At 52.7% G+C, this 14,272-nt stretch overlaps 1 protein-coding gene across 1 annotated transcript in view; it reads right to left on the bottom strand.

The window, feature by feature from the left end:
• Positions 1-255: 255 nt before the first annotated feature.
• The window catches only part of ACE (angiotensin I converting enzyme), a 68,411-nt gene continuing 54,394 nt past the window's right edge, over positions 256-14,272 (bottom strand). Inside the window, exons 19-25 of the mRNA XM_075580398.1 lie at positions 13,838-14,007; positions 11,359-11,582; positions 11,064-11,208; positions 8,687-8,785; positions 4,372-4,494; positions 1,167-1,348; positions 256-758 (exon numbers count right to left, since the gene is read on the bottom strand). Coding sequence (XP_075436513.1) covers positions 565-758; positions 1,167-1,348; positions 4,372-4,494; positions 8,687-8,785; positions 11,064-11,208; positions 11,359-11,582; positions 13,838-14,007 — 1,137 coding nt within the window. The 3' untranslated portion in view covers positions 256-564. The remainder of the gene's footprint in view (positions 759-1,166; positions 1,349-4,371; positions 4,495-8,686; positions 8,786-11,063; positions 11,209-11,358; positions 11,583-13,837; positions 14,008-14,272) is intronic.

Raw genomic sequence — 14,272 nt, 5'->3', positions numbered from 1 at the left:
TCATTTTTGTAAAGAGGTTCAGTGACGAGAAACGGGGGGGGCACCTGGTTAATAAATTCAACGCCTCCCAACCAAATCTCTGGATGTCCTGGCTTTTTTAATTTATTTTACGAGGTAAAGAGACAGGAGTCAACTCTTGAGACCTTCTCCAACCACCAACCAAGCAGCTGAAGGCTGGTTCGGCCAGCCTGGTTTGCCCATCGAACGGCTATTTTGTGAATCAAGGTTTCAAGAAATGAGAACGTAAATACAGGACAGTTTTCACCTATGACAGTGTTTATTGCCCCCTTTGCTGGGGAAAAGGCCTGAAAAGGTTTAGCTCCCGATGATAGAATTGACATAGAATCGTACCCCTCCATCCACACCTTCCTCCCACCCGCACCTATTCATCCTTTAAATTGTGGCATTCGAGGCTCTAGTGGATTGATCTTCTGTGGCGGAAGTTTATTGCATAGTCAACAAGAGGACTGACCCTGATGGAACTATACACACAGTGCGTGTCCCCAAGTTCAAGAACGGGAGACAACCCAAGGGGGTTGACCTTCCAGTCAGAGGTGCTCGGTGCTATTGTATCTCCATTTCGGAAGTGGACCTCTTGGTCTTACGCTTGACCTTAGAGAACTGGACCCCCAGGACGATGGCAGTGATGACCAGGGCTACGCCCAGCACCAGGAGGATCCACTGGCCAGCAGACGCTTGGCCATTGCTCAACGACATCCCCAGGAAGTCGACTTTGCTGGAGGGTGCTTCTTGGGCTGCTGAAAGTGGGAAGAGGATGTCATGAGGGGCTGAGTTCCAAATATCTGCAAATCAGGGTGTACGGGCTTGGTTTCACTACCATTAGGATGCCCTGGCTATGGATATATGAGGACTTGGTGATATGGTTACAGCTGCTTAGGCACAAAGCATGTTACCTCTGGGACTTCATGGCTAAGGACATAGACACTAGGATGCTGAGCCAGTCCTTATTAGGACTACGTGCTGATGAGAAGTGAACTGAGATACAGAGCCCGTCTCCCCTCAAGGAAGGGTGACTCAGATTGGGGCTCAGGTTTGCATTAATCAAGGTTCCCCCATTACAAGGCGAGCCCATCACGAAACCAGCTGCTTAGACTGACTCCCCCACTGTCCAGATGGACCACGCCGATGTTGCCCTCAACACTCACCTGGCATCCAGTTGTACTCGGGCCAGCCAATGTTGTCCCCATTCTTTGCGTTCTGCTCGATCAGCCAGTCGGTCAGCGGCTTGAAGTAGTCGAGGAGGGCGTGAGCAGACATGGTGCGCTGACCTGTGATCATCTCCATGGCATCCGGCCAAGGCTTGCTGATGCCCAACTTCATGGCATCCCTGTGTAGGACAACATCCCATCAAGTGACCACTAGCCGTGAACCCCAAGAGGCCCGTTTATACAGTACTAAGCGTCGGAAACGGCTTTTGTAGAGCACTAGCTGAAAGTGGCTGATACTATATATTATTATATATTAGTGAAAGCACTGTATGCCTGTCTGCATCTTCCTGTGTCCCTACGGGCAATCTGATTGCACCTTTGGCCTGTCACTCCGCCTCAGGCCATGCCCGCCCCCGCACACCTCTCATTGGTCTGCGGTCCGCCCCCGCACAACTCTCATTGGTCTGCGGCCAACACCACTGCCACACTGTCCCACCCCTCACTGACCTACACCACTGACACACTCTCCCACCACTCACTCACTGAGCTTTGGGAACGCTTGCCAGCACCTAACCCTCACTGCTCTGAGAGATTTGCACCTAACCCTCACCGCTCTGAGAGATTTGCACCTAACCCTCACCGCTCTGAGAGATTTGCACCTAACCCTCACTGCTCTGAGAGATTTGCACCTAACCCTCACTGCTCTCAGAGATTTGCACCTAACCCTCACTGCTCTGAGAGATTTGCACCTAACCCTCACTGATCTGAGAGATTTGCACCTAACCCTCACTGCTCTGAGAGATTTGCACCTAACCCTCACCGCTCTGAGAGATTTGCACCTAACCCTCACTGCTCTGAGAGATTTGCACCTAACCCTCACTGCTCTCAACCCAGAAAACCCTGACCGCCTGCTACCACGACAGAACTGCACAATCAGGTACCAGTCTTATTGCTTTCAGCACTGCAACATTCCACACCCTCACACAACACCACACACACCGCACGCTCACACCGCCTCTTACGGCCTACACTGCCAACACACCTCCCCTTCACCTCACCGCACTGTCTCATCCTCACCTCTCCAACGGACACACCCCCCCCCCCCCCCGAGGCAGCAGGGCTCTGTGATCCCAACATTAACCCCCCCACCCCCCACCCCCCGAGGCAACAGCGCTCTGTGATCCCAACATTAACCCCCCCACACCCCCCCGAGGCTACTGCGCTGTGTGATCCCAACATTAACCCCACCACCCCCCCCAGTCTACTGCGCTGTGTGATCCTCACATCACCAACGGACACCGCACGTGGCCGCAGCTCCTCCGGAGATCACACCACACAGAACCAACATTAACCCCCCCCCCACCCCCCCCCCCCCGAGGCAACAGCGCTGTGTGATCCCAACATTAACCCCCCCCACCCCCCCCGAGGCTACATTAACAATACAACATTTACACATACTTATTCACACTTCACATCCCGGGCAACGCCGGGTCTCTCAGCTAGTATCTCATATATCTCTCACCTCTGGGATGCCCTTCCCCTCAATATCCGACTGGCACCCCATCTCTCCACCTTCAGGACCTTTCTTAAAACACACCTCTGGGATGCCCTTCCCCTCAATATCCAACCGGCACCCTCTCCACCTGTAGGACCTTTTTTCAAAACACATCTCTGGAATGTCCTTCCCCTCAATATCCGACCGGCACCCTCTCTCTCTCCACCTGTAGGACCTTTTTTAAAACACACCTCTGGAATGTCCTTCCCCTCAATATCCGACCGGCACCCTCTCTCTCTCCACCTGTAGGACCTTTCCTAAAACACATCTCTGGGATGCCCTTCCCCTCAATATCCAACTAGCACTCTTTCCACCTGTAGGATCTTTTTTAAAACACACCTCTGGAATGTCCTTCCCCTCAATATCCGACCAGCACCCTCTCTCCACCTTCAGGACCTTTCTTAAAACACACCTCTGGGATGCCCTTCCCCTCAATATCCAACCGGCACCCTCTCCACCTGTAGGACCTTTTTTTAAAACACACCTCTGGAATGTCCTTCCCCTCAATATCTAACCGGCACCCTCTCTCTCTCCACCTGAAGGACCTTTTTTAAAACACACCTCTGGAATGTCCTTCCCCTCAATATCCGACTGGCACCCTCTCTCTCTCCACCTGTAGGACCTTTCCTAAAACACATCTCTGGGAAGCCCTTCCCCTCAATATCCAACTGGCACCCCATCTCTCCACCTTCAGGACCTTTCTTAAAACACACCTCTGGGATGCCCTTCCCCTCAATATCCAACCGGTACCCTCTCCACCTGAAGGACCTTTTTTTAAAACACATCTCTGGAATGTCCTTCCCCTCAATATCCGACCGGCACCCTCTCTCTCTCCACCTGAAGGACCTTTTTTCAAAACACATCTCTGGAATGTCCTTCCCCTCAATATCCGACCGGCACCCTCTCTCTCTCCACCTGTAGGACCTTTCTTAAGTCACACCTCTGTAACGAAGCATATGGGTAGCTCCGTGGCTGAGACTATACATCTCATACATTGACCTTGGCCCCTTGCAGACGCACTTACCAGAACACCCTTCCTGCTGTCTCTGTACGTCCTTACCACTTAGATTGTAAGCTCTTCGGGGCTGGGACTCCCTTTCCAAATATTCTTTTTATGTCTGAAGTGCCTATTCCCGGGTTGAAGACCCCCCCCCCCACCTGCTGTAGGACGAACAAGTCAAATGTTGCAGCACCATTCACAAGGAACTAACCAGCATTTGAGTTGACATGTTGTGCATACTTCTGTAACTCAGGCTGTGCTGAAAAGGCTGTCTAAGTAGGTTTACTGGCTCTGCACTTCTGTAACCCAGGCTGTGCTGAAAAGGCTGTCTGTGAGTAGGTTTACTGGCTCTGCACTTCTGTAACTTAGGCTGCGCTGAACACGCTGTGTAACGAGGCAGGCGGACGCTTATAGGGGGGGTCCAATGTTGAAATGGACAAGACGCAAGGAGTGACCCTTTGTGCTCATTTGCATGTCAATACCCAGAATCCCTGACTGCCATGGACGCTAACAGATAACGGGGAAGGGCAGGGGTGGCAGACCACGTCCTAGACATGGGAACGTGCTCACGGCGTGGGAATCGGTATTCGCCCGTCGGCACAGCAGGAAAACCTCAAAGCACCCCGACGCATTTCTTTGGTTCTCACCCGAGCAGTTTCCCGGCCTCCTTGGACTTGTAGATGTCGCACTTGTACAGGGCTTCCGTCTGATTGGCTGCTTTGCAGAGGGCCTCGTGAAACTGGAACTGGATCACAAAGCTGACGAAGTACCTTGGAGGAGGAGGAGGAGGAGGAGGAGGAGGATGAGGAGGATGAGGAGGAGGAGGAGGAGGAGGATGAGAACCCTGAACGGTCGCGGGCCGATAGCAGCCACGCAGTGGTTTGCTTGCGCCTCTTGCAGCTAAAGGGTTAATCGCGTAATGGTTACATTGCTTGTATTCATACGACGCTGCCTCCCCTTACAGCTCAGCCCTCACCCCCCAAATATATCCCTAAATGCCCCCTATGTTCTGCCCATGACAACCGTCTGTCCTCCTGCCTTATTACCTCCTCTAACTGCCCCCTTCTAAGGCCGCGTCCATAGTGCCGGAGACGGCGTGAGCGACGTCGCTCGTGCCGAAAACAAACACTAGGACGCCAATGTGCATGTGTATAGTGCGCGCAAGCGCGAACACCTTGTTTGAATTTGCCGCAAGTTGGCCAGGTCAAGTTGACCAGTTCGACCAATGAGAGAGAACCAGCTCCGTGATGTCACAGCCACGCCCCTCGACACGCCTCCCTGCTGTCTCTGGCTGCAGGACAGAAATCCCTCCTGCTTGAGGCGAGCGTGACGCCACGCTAACGCGCGCCCGCATGCTGTCACTATGTCCAAGGCCTGCGACTTCCCCCGTGCTGCCCCCTCGCTCGGAATTCCCTACCACGCACCATCAGACTCTCCCCCAGCACCGCACCATCAGACTCTCCCCCAGCACCGCACCATCAGACTCTCCCCCAGCACCGCACCATCAGACTCTCCCCCAGCACCGCACCATCAGACTCTCCCCCAGCACCGCACCATCAGACTCTCCCCCAGCACCGCACCATCAGACTCTCCCCCAGCACCGCACCATCAGACTCTCCCCCAGCACCGCACCATCAGACTCTCCCCCAGCACCGCACCATCAGACTCTCCCCCAGCACCGCACCATCAGACTCTCCCCCAGCACCGCACCATCAGACTCTCCCCCAGCACCGCACCATCAAACTCTCCCCCAGCACCGCACCATCAGACTCTCCCCCAGCACCGCACCATCAGACTCTCCCCCAGCACCGCACCATCAGACTCTCCCCCAGCACCGCACCATCAGACTCTCCCCCAGCACCGCGCCATCAGACTCTCCCCCAGCACCGCGCCATCAGACTCTCCCCCAGCACCGCGCCATCAGACTCTCCCCCAGCACCGCGCCATCAGACTCTACCCCAGCACCGCACCATCAGACTCTCCCCCAGCACCGCACCATCACACTCTCCCCCAGCACCGCACCATCAGACTCTCCCCCAGCACCGCGCACCATCAGACTCTCCCCCAGCAACGCACCATCAGACTCTCCCCCAGCACCGCACCATCAGACTCTCCCCCAGCACCGCACCATCAGACTCTCCCCCAGCACCGCACCATCAGACTCTCCCCCAGCACCGCACCATCAGACTCTCCCCCAGCTTACAGATGTTTATGAGCTACCTGGAAACTCACCTTTTCATGAAAGCCTATCTGGCATACCCCTAACATCCAACTCTCTCCCCCTCCCTCCAACACCATCAGCTGTGCGGCTGCACAAGTCCCCAAGCTATGTAACACCCCCAAACCTTAATGGGACCAGCTGTGCGGCTGCACCAATCCCCACGCTATGTAACACCCCCTAACATCCGCACCCCCAAACCTTAATGGGAACAGCTGTGCGGCTGCACCAATCCCCACGCTATGTAACACCCCCTAACATCCGCACCCCCAAACCTTATTGGGACCAGCTGTGCGGCTGGACCAGTCCCCACGCTATGTAACACCCCCTAACATCCGCACCCCCAAACCTTAATGAGACCAGCTGTGCGGCTGCACCAGTCCCCATGCTATGTAACACCCCCTAACATCCTCACCCCCAAACCTTAATGGGACCAGCTGTGTGGCTGCACCAATCCCCACGCTATGTAACACCCCCTAACATCCGCACCCCCAAACCTTAATGGGACCAGCTGTGCGGCTGCACCAATCCCCACGCTATGTAACACCCCCTAACATCCGCACCCCCAAACCTTAATGGGACCAGCTGTGCGGCTGGACCAGTCCCCACGCTATGTAACACCCCCTAACATCCGCACCCCCAAACCTTAATGGGACCAGCTGTGCGGCTGCACCAATCCCCACGCTATGTAACACCCCCTAACATCCTCACCCCCAAACCTTAATGGGACCAGCTGTGCGGCTGCACCAATCCCCACGCTATGTAACACCCCCTAACATCCGCACCCCCAAACCTTAATGGGAACAGCTGTGCGGCTGCACCAATCCCCACGCTATGTAACCCCCCCTAAAATCCTCACCCCCAAACCTTAATGGGACCAGCTGTGTGCTGCACCAATCCCCACGCTATGTAACACCCCCTAACATCCTCACCCCCAAACCTTAATGGGACCAGCTGTGTGCTGCACCAATCCCCACGCTATGTAACACCCCCTAACATCCGCACCCCCAAACCTTAATGGGACCAGCTGTGCGGCTGCACCAGTCCCCACGCTATGTAACACCCCCTAACATCCTCACCCCCAAACCTTAATGGGACCAGCTGTGCGGCTGCACCAGTCCCCACGCTATGTAACACCCCCTAACATCCACACCCCCAAACCTTAATGGGACCAGCTGTGCGGCTGCACCAATCCCCACGCTATGTAACACCCCCTAACATCCGCACCCCCAAACCTTAATGGGACCAGCTGTGCGGCTGCACCAATCCCCACGCTATGTAACACCCCTAACACCCTCACCCCCAAACCTTAATGGGACCAGCTGTGCGGCTGCACCAATCCCCACGCTATGTAACACCCCCTAACATCCGCACCCCCAAACCTTAATGGGAACAGCTGTGCGGCTGCACCAATCCCCACGCTATGTAACCCCCCCTAATATCCTCACCCCCAAACCTTAATGGGACCAGCTGTGTGCTGCACCAATCCCCACGCTATGTAACACCCCCTAACATCCTCACCCCCAAACCTTAATGGGACCAGCTGTGTGCTGCACCAATCCCCACGCTATGTAACACCCCCTAACATCCGCACCCCCAAACCTTAATGGGACCAGCTGTGCGGCTGCACCAGTCCCCACGCTATGTAACACCCCCTAACATCCTCACCCCCAAACCTTAATGGGACCAGCTGTGCGGCTGCACCAGTCCCCACGCTATGTAACACCCCCTAACATCCACACCCCCAAACCTTAATGGGACCAGCTGTGCGGCTGCACCAATCCCCACGCTATGTAACACCCCCTAACATCCGCACCCCCAAACCTTAATGGGACCAGCTGTGCGGCTGCACCAATCCCCACGCTATGTAACACCCCTAACACCCTCACCCCCAAACCTTAATGGGACAAGCTGTGCGGCTGCACCAATCCCCACGCTATGTAACACCCCCTAACATCCGCACCCCCAAACCTTAATGGGAACAGCTGTGCGGCTGCACTAATCCCCACGCTATGTAACACCCCCTAACATCCGCACCCCCAAACCTTAATGGGACCAGCTGTGCAGCTGCACCAGTCCCCACGCTATGTAACACCCCCTAACATCCACACCCCCAAACCTTAATGGAACCAGCTGTGCGGCTGCACCAATCCCCACGCTATGTAACACCCCCTAACATCCACACCCCCAAACCTTAATGGGACCAGCTGTGCGGCTGGACCAATCCCCACGCTATGTAACACCCCCTAACATCCTCACCCCCAAACCTTAATGGGACCAGCTGTGCGGCTGGACCAATCCCCACGCTATGTAACACCCCCTAACATCCTCACCCCCAAACCTTAATGGAACCAGCTGTGCGGCTGCACCAATCCCCACGCTATGTAACACCCCCTAACATCCACACCCCCAAACCTTAATGGGACCAGCTGTGCGGCTGCACCATACTCCATCCTGATGTATACTCCTTCCCACAGCGAGCGGCCACTTTACCTTTTTGTTTCAACATTGTCCCCTGTTTCCTGTAGAGTGTAAGCTCTCTGGACCAGTGACATCATTCCCCTCCTTCTCTGTGTCTGCCCATCCTTATTTGTATGTAACTCTGTTTATGTAATGATCAAAAGTCTGTGACCCCCCCCCCCCCCGTTATACCGCGCTGGGGAACATGCCGACGCCTTACATATAAACGCTAATAACACTAATAATAATAATATTAATACGAGTTCATCCTGCCGGGTCAGTACCTGATGTACGGGACACTGGATGGGATGTGGAACTTGGCTCCGGGATCAAAATCGCTCTCGGACCTCAGGACTGGAGGACACACGCCCTGGTACTTTAACCTGGGAACAGAGACGCTAAGTTTGTGAGATGCATCCGCAGGGTTGTATGGCTCCTACGGTCATCGCGAGGCCCTACAGCTGTCCCCCCTGCGCTGCGCACAAACCATCAGGACTCTGTGGTGCTGGGTAAGGCGTCTGCCACGATCGGGCAGCCTGAAGTGACATGTAACTTGGCCGTGGCAGGGAAGACGCTAAGGCTGGTTACATCTGGACGTGGACATGTAGATCGGCAATGAGCTTATGTACGGATTATTCTCACTACGCCCCTTCCCGTCTTCTTCACTCCCTGACTGCCACAACCTATGATTCTTAGGTCGCCTCTATTCCTATAATTTGCCTTACTCGCCCCCCTCCACTGGAAAAATCTCCCCCACCACATCCAATCTGCCACCTCCCTAACTATCTTCAGAAGCCAACTCAAATCTCATCTCTTCTCCATCGCTTCCGTGATCCCCCATTACCCTCCTATCCCATCCCCTTCCTCACCCCGACCTCCCCAACGCCCGTGATCTCCCCATCCCTCACCCCTTCCTAAAGTCTCTCCAAAACCCTCCGAAGTCACCCACCTCACAGATCCAATCGCCTCCACTGTCCCCACCGTCAGACCCATTACCATGCCACCGACCAGACTAAATCCAGAGATTTGACCCCAGCCCACCAACCAAGCAATCTCTCACTGCACCTAACCCATAACCTGACCATAATGTTCTCACCCCCTGCCCACCAACCAAGCAAGCTCTCACTGCACCTAACCCATAACGTTCCCACCCCTACCCACCAACCAAGCTCTCACTGCATCTAACCCATAACCTGCCCATAATGTTCCCACCCTGCCCACCAACCAATCTCTCACTGCACCTAACCCATAACCCGACCATAATGTCCCCACCCCCACCCACCAACCAAGCAATCTCACTGCACCTAACCCATAACCTGCCCATAATGTCCCCACCCCTACCCACCAACCAAGCAATCTCTCACTGCCCCTAACCCATAACCTGACCATAATGTCCCCACCCCTACCCACCAACCAAGCAATCTCTCACTGCACCTAACCCATAACCCGACCATAATGTTCCCACCCCCTACCCACCAACCAATCTCTCACTGCCCCTAACCCATAACCTGACCATAATGTTCCCACCCCCTACCCACCAACCAATCTCTCACTGCCCCTAACCCCTAACCTGACCATAATGTTTCCACCCCTACCCACCAACCAAGCAATCTCTCACTGCACCTAACCCATAACCTGACCATAATGTTTCCACCCCTACCCACCAACCAAGCAATCTCTCACTGCACCTAACCCATAACCCGACCATAATGTTCCCACCCCCTACCCACCAACCAATCTCTCACTGCCCCTAACCCATAACCTGACCATAATGTTCCCACCCCCTACCCACCAACCAATCTCTCACTGCCCCTAACCCATAACCTGACCATAATGTTCCCACCCCCTGCCCACCAACCAAGCAAGCTCTCACTGCCCCTAACCCATACCCTGACCATAATGTTCCCACCCCCTGCCCACCAACCAAGCAAGCTCTCACTGCACCTAACCCATAACCTGCCCATAATGTTCCCACCCCTACCCACCAACCAAGCTCTCACTGCATCTAACCCATAACCTGCCCATAATGTTCCCACCCCTACCCACCAACCAAGCTCTCACTGCATCTAACCCATAACCTGACCATAATGTTCCCACCCCCTGCCCACCAACCAAGCAAGCTCTCACTGCACCTAACCCATAACCTGACCATAATGTTCCCACCCCCTGCCCACCAACCAAGCAAGCTCTCAATGCACCTAACCCATAACCTGACCATAATGTTCCCACCTCTGCCCACCAACCAACCAACCAACCCAGCTCTCACTGCACCTAGCCCATAACCCGACCATAATGTTCCCACCCCTGCCCATCAACCAAGCAATCTCTCACTGCACCTAACCCATAACCTGACCATAATGTTCCCACCCCTACACACCAACCAAGCAAGCTCTCACTGCACCTAACCCATAACCCGACCATAATGTTCCCACCCCCACCCACCAACCAAGCAAGCTCTCACTGCACCTAACCCATAACCTGACCATAATGTTCCCATCCCTGCCCAACACAAAGGCATCTTACACAATGACTATATGTCCATCACATGAAATGTTCCATATATAACCCCACCATTGTTTAACTAATTCATGTACAGCGCCCTGGATAAGGATGTTACATAAACGTTGTTATAAATAAATACATTCTGTAGAATAATCTGACCTAAGGTTCCACCACTGCTGGTTGTACTCGGACACCGGGATTCTTTCATCAAAGACTTTCCAGCGCCACTGATCCATCAGATAGCCGAAGGGCAGGAACGCGATCTTGTCCAGAGCCACACTCATAAGGTAATTAATGTCGCTCTCTGAGAGGAGACAAGGGTATGAGCGTAGCAATACTACCTTCATAATATTCTAGTCAACATGGACGACGGTTATGACTATGGGTTACCGGGCGCCTTGTGCACCAGACAAAATCGACATGCAGTTTGAAAAAAAGGTTCTCCTGGGCTGACCTGTGTTGTCCTGCACCGCATCCAGCAGACCGATACTGTGAAGGTGCTTCGGGGTGGAGACGGACAAGGCCAGCACGTCCCCGATGGCCTCGTGGAAGCCGGGGTTGGCACCCTCGCGGAAGGAGATGGGCTGGTCCTTGTACTGCAGGAAGTACTGGACATGTCCCATCTCGTGGTGGACGGTGATGAGGTCGTCCATGGTGACGACCGTGCACTGCTTGATCCTGAAAGAGGAGGATCTAAGGGTTACCGAACGAGCAACGCTCTTCAATAAAACCCATACTGAACATCTAAGAAAAGTCATTGGGGGGGGGCGCTGGGGGGTATCAAAGCATTTTAGGAGTATAATTGAAAGAACGTGCATCTTTTCCATTGTGTGTCTCTACTGTTATTTTATCAATGTTTGTACCATGTCCATCATTGGTTATCCCTAAAGTAGACTGATATACCTGAACACTCCCTGTCTCATCATGGGGTTGAGACGCCACTAATATACAGCTGCAACTGCCGGTTGTCGACTGCTTGCCGGGGAAATTCTGCACTTAAACCCATCCCGCGCAGTGAGATTCCAGCAGCCAGATTAATGGCCCATCGGATTAACACAGCGGGGGTCCCTGCATTTGAATGGGACTCACACTGTGTGAATCCTGCCGGGCTGCGAATCCCATCTGAACGCAGGGACCCCCGCTGTGTTAATCCGATGGGCCATTACAAGCCTACTCTGGACCATCTCACGAGTTACTGCGAGATGGTCACAGATTTTCCTTGGCAAGCAGTCTACAACCAGCAGTTGCATCTGTTCCTTTATATCTTATTCATGTAGTAACAAAGGAGCGAGTAAGGGGTATGATACCTTTTATCGAACCAACAAGTAGTTGGTATGTTACCAGCTTTCCAACCTCTCTGGGTCCTTCATCGGATTACCCAGACCCTAAGAGGTTCGAAAGCTTGTAACATATCAAACATTTTACACAACGTAGTAAGTAGGTGGTTTGATACCTGAAGGACCCGAGAAGTTGGAAAGCTTGTAACATATCAACTACTTGTGGGTCGAATAAAACATATCATACTATCTGGTGACCCATATCATACCACCATCTTGTGACCCATGAAATAACAACATTTAGCATCATCCTTACTCAGTAGTAACAAAGGAGAGAGAGGGAGTACTGTAGATGGAATGACATCTTTTATCGAACCAACAATTAGTTGACATGTTACAAGCTTTCCAACCTCTCGGGGTCCTTCATTGCGTTAACCGATGAGGTTCGAAAAGCTTTTAACATACCTTTTATTGGACCAACAAGTAGTTCTCGTACCCCCTTACACCCTCTCCCTCCTTTGTTACTACATACAAGAAAGGACCACCCTTCTTTGCCATCTTATCCTTGAGGACCAAGAAAGTCCATGTCACTTTAGCGTTTCCCAACACCTACATCTCCGTGTTTTAAAACGAGCTTTTAATATCTTACTATTTCCTTGTCCCGGCTAGTTATTACATTTCGTAACTTTCATGCCGAAATACGTTTTCGTAGCTGTGCTTCTGTAACACACACACATTCCCAGGTAGCTCAAACTCCTACACCCGCCACATCATGAATATATATTTATGCCAAAACGTGTAACTTATTCTCAACCACCATAGAAATTGGACTTCGATGACGTTCGTAGATGAGTTTTCAAAAGTCTCTACTTCACATGTGAAACACTTTAAACATCTCTGGATTCACCCCCTGCCCCCGATCTTGAAATCTTTAGTGAACCTAGCTACTCATCTGAATGCATGTGGTTTCCCGCACATGCCTCAAGTATCTCGGTAAAATTATCTTGATGATCCTAACTATATAACAGACACGTTGTGAAGATCCCATTGCAATTCTCTGAAGAGTTCTAATCATCTAATTAATTTTGCTAAAGCCCTCTGGGAAGTCCACTACACTTTCATCTCAAGAGAGAGGCTCCACGAAAACGTATAATCATCTTCCAGTCTTTGCTCTGAATTGTATGGACCATTTTCTCCCCCATCAAGTGGAAGTCCTTTAACGAGTCGTAAGCATCGCATGTTCATTATCTGAAGGGGTCCTAATCAACTCATCTGAACATTAAATGTCAAGAGTCCTAGCCATCTCATGTTGTTCATAGTGCTCTGTGGGTATACACGATGGCATCATTTGAGAAGTCCTTGCAAAGACCGCTGTCCCATTTTTAAGAAGTGTAGGGCCAACCTGCTTGCCTTTTGGGTCGTTTGCATGTGGGCTACTGCATGGACTCGCAAGGTAAGTGACTATGAATGCGGTGGCTCACTCTACCACTGTTTTTGTCTTCTCCCTCCCTGTTTTATGCTGCCTTTCTCTCTTCGTGTTTCCCCGCTCCCTCAGCTCTCACCCGGTTTCCCTGCCCTCCTCTGGAGCTTCTATGCTGATGTGTCCTCCCAGTAGGGTGGAGTTCCGTAGGGATATAAAGGATCCCAGAGGAGTACCTGAAGTCTTTGCCGTTGTAGAAGTCCCAGGCGGATGCGTGACACACCACCTCCCTGTCCGCTGGCTTCTCAATCATGGATTTGTCCCAGAATTCCTGGGGCATGGGGATGAGCCCAAGGGAAACGAAGAAGCTGTCGGATTCCTCAAACATCCTCTTCGCAGTCCATTTCTAGTGGAAATAAGATGGGGATTAGCCAGTGGCGCTATGAACGAAGAGTAAAAATGTCAAAGGGTTGTCCACCAGCATTACAAGGTATTGTACCTTGAGGAGCAGATTATGTGCTGGGCAACTGAAGCAAGAATACAGGAATATTATTTGTGTATTCTACATCTTACACCTCCATCTCCCTTTCTGCCCTGTCTCCCTCGGTACTCACTCATATGAATGTCATGCTCTTAATGGATTTCTCCCTCAAACTGAGCCCTGATCCCTA

This window comes from Ascaphus truei, chromosome 23 (genome assembly GCF_040206685.1).
Source record: "Ascaphus truei isolate aAscTru1 chromosome 23, aAscTru1.hap1, whole genome shotgun sequence".
In the NCBI taxonomy this organism is placed as follows: domain Eukaryota; kingdom Metazoa; phylum Chordata; class Amphibia; order Anura; family Ascaphidae; genus Ascaphus; species Ascaphus truei.
This window is presented reverse-complemented; position numbering and strand designations above follow the sequence as displayed.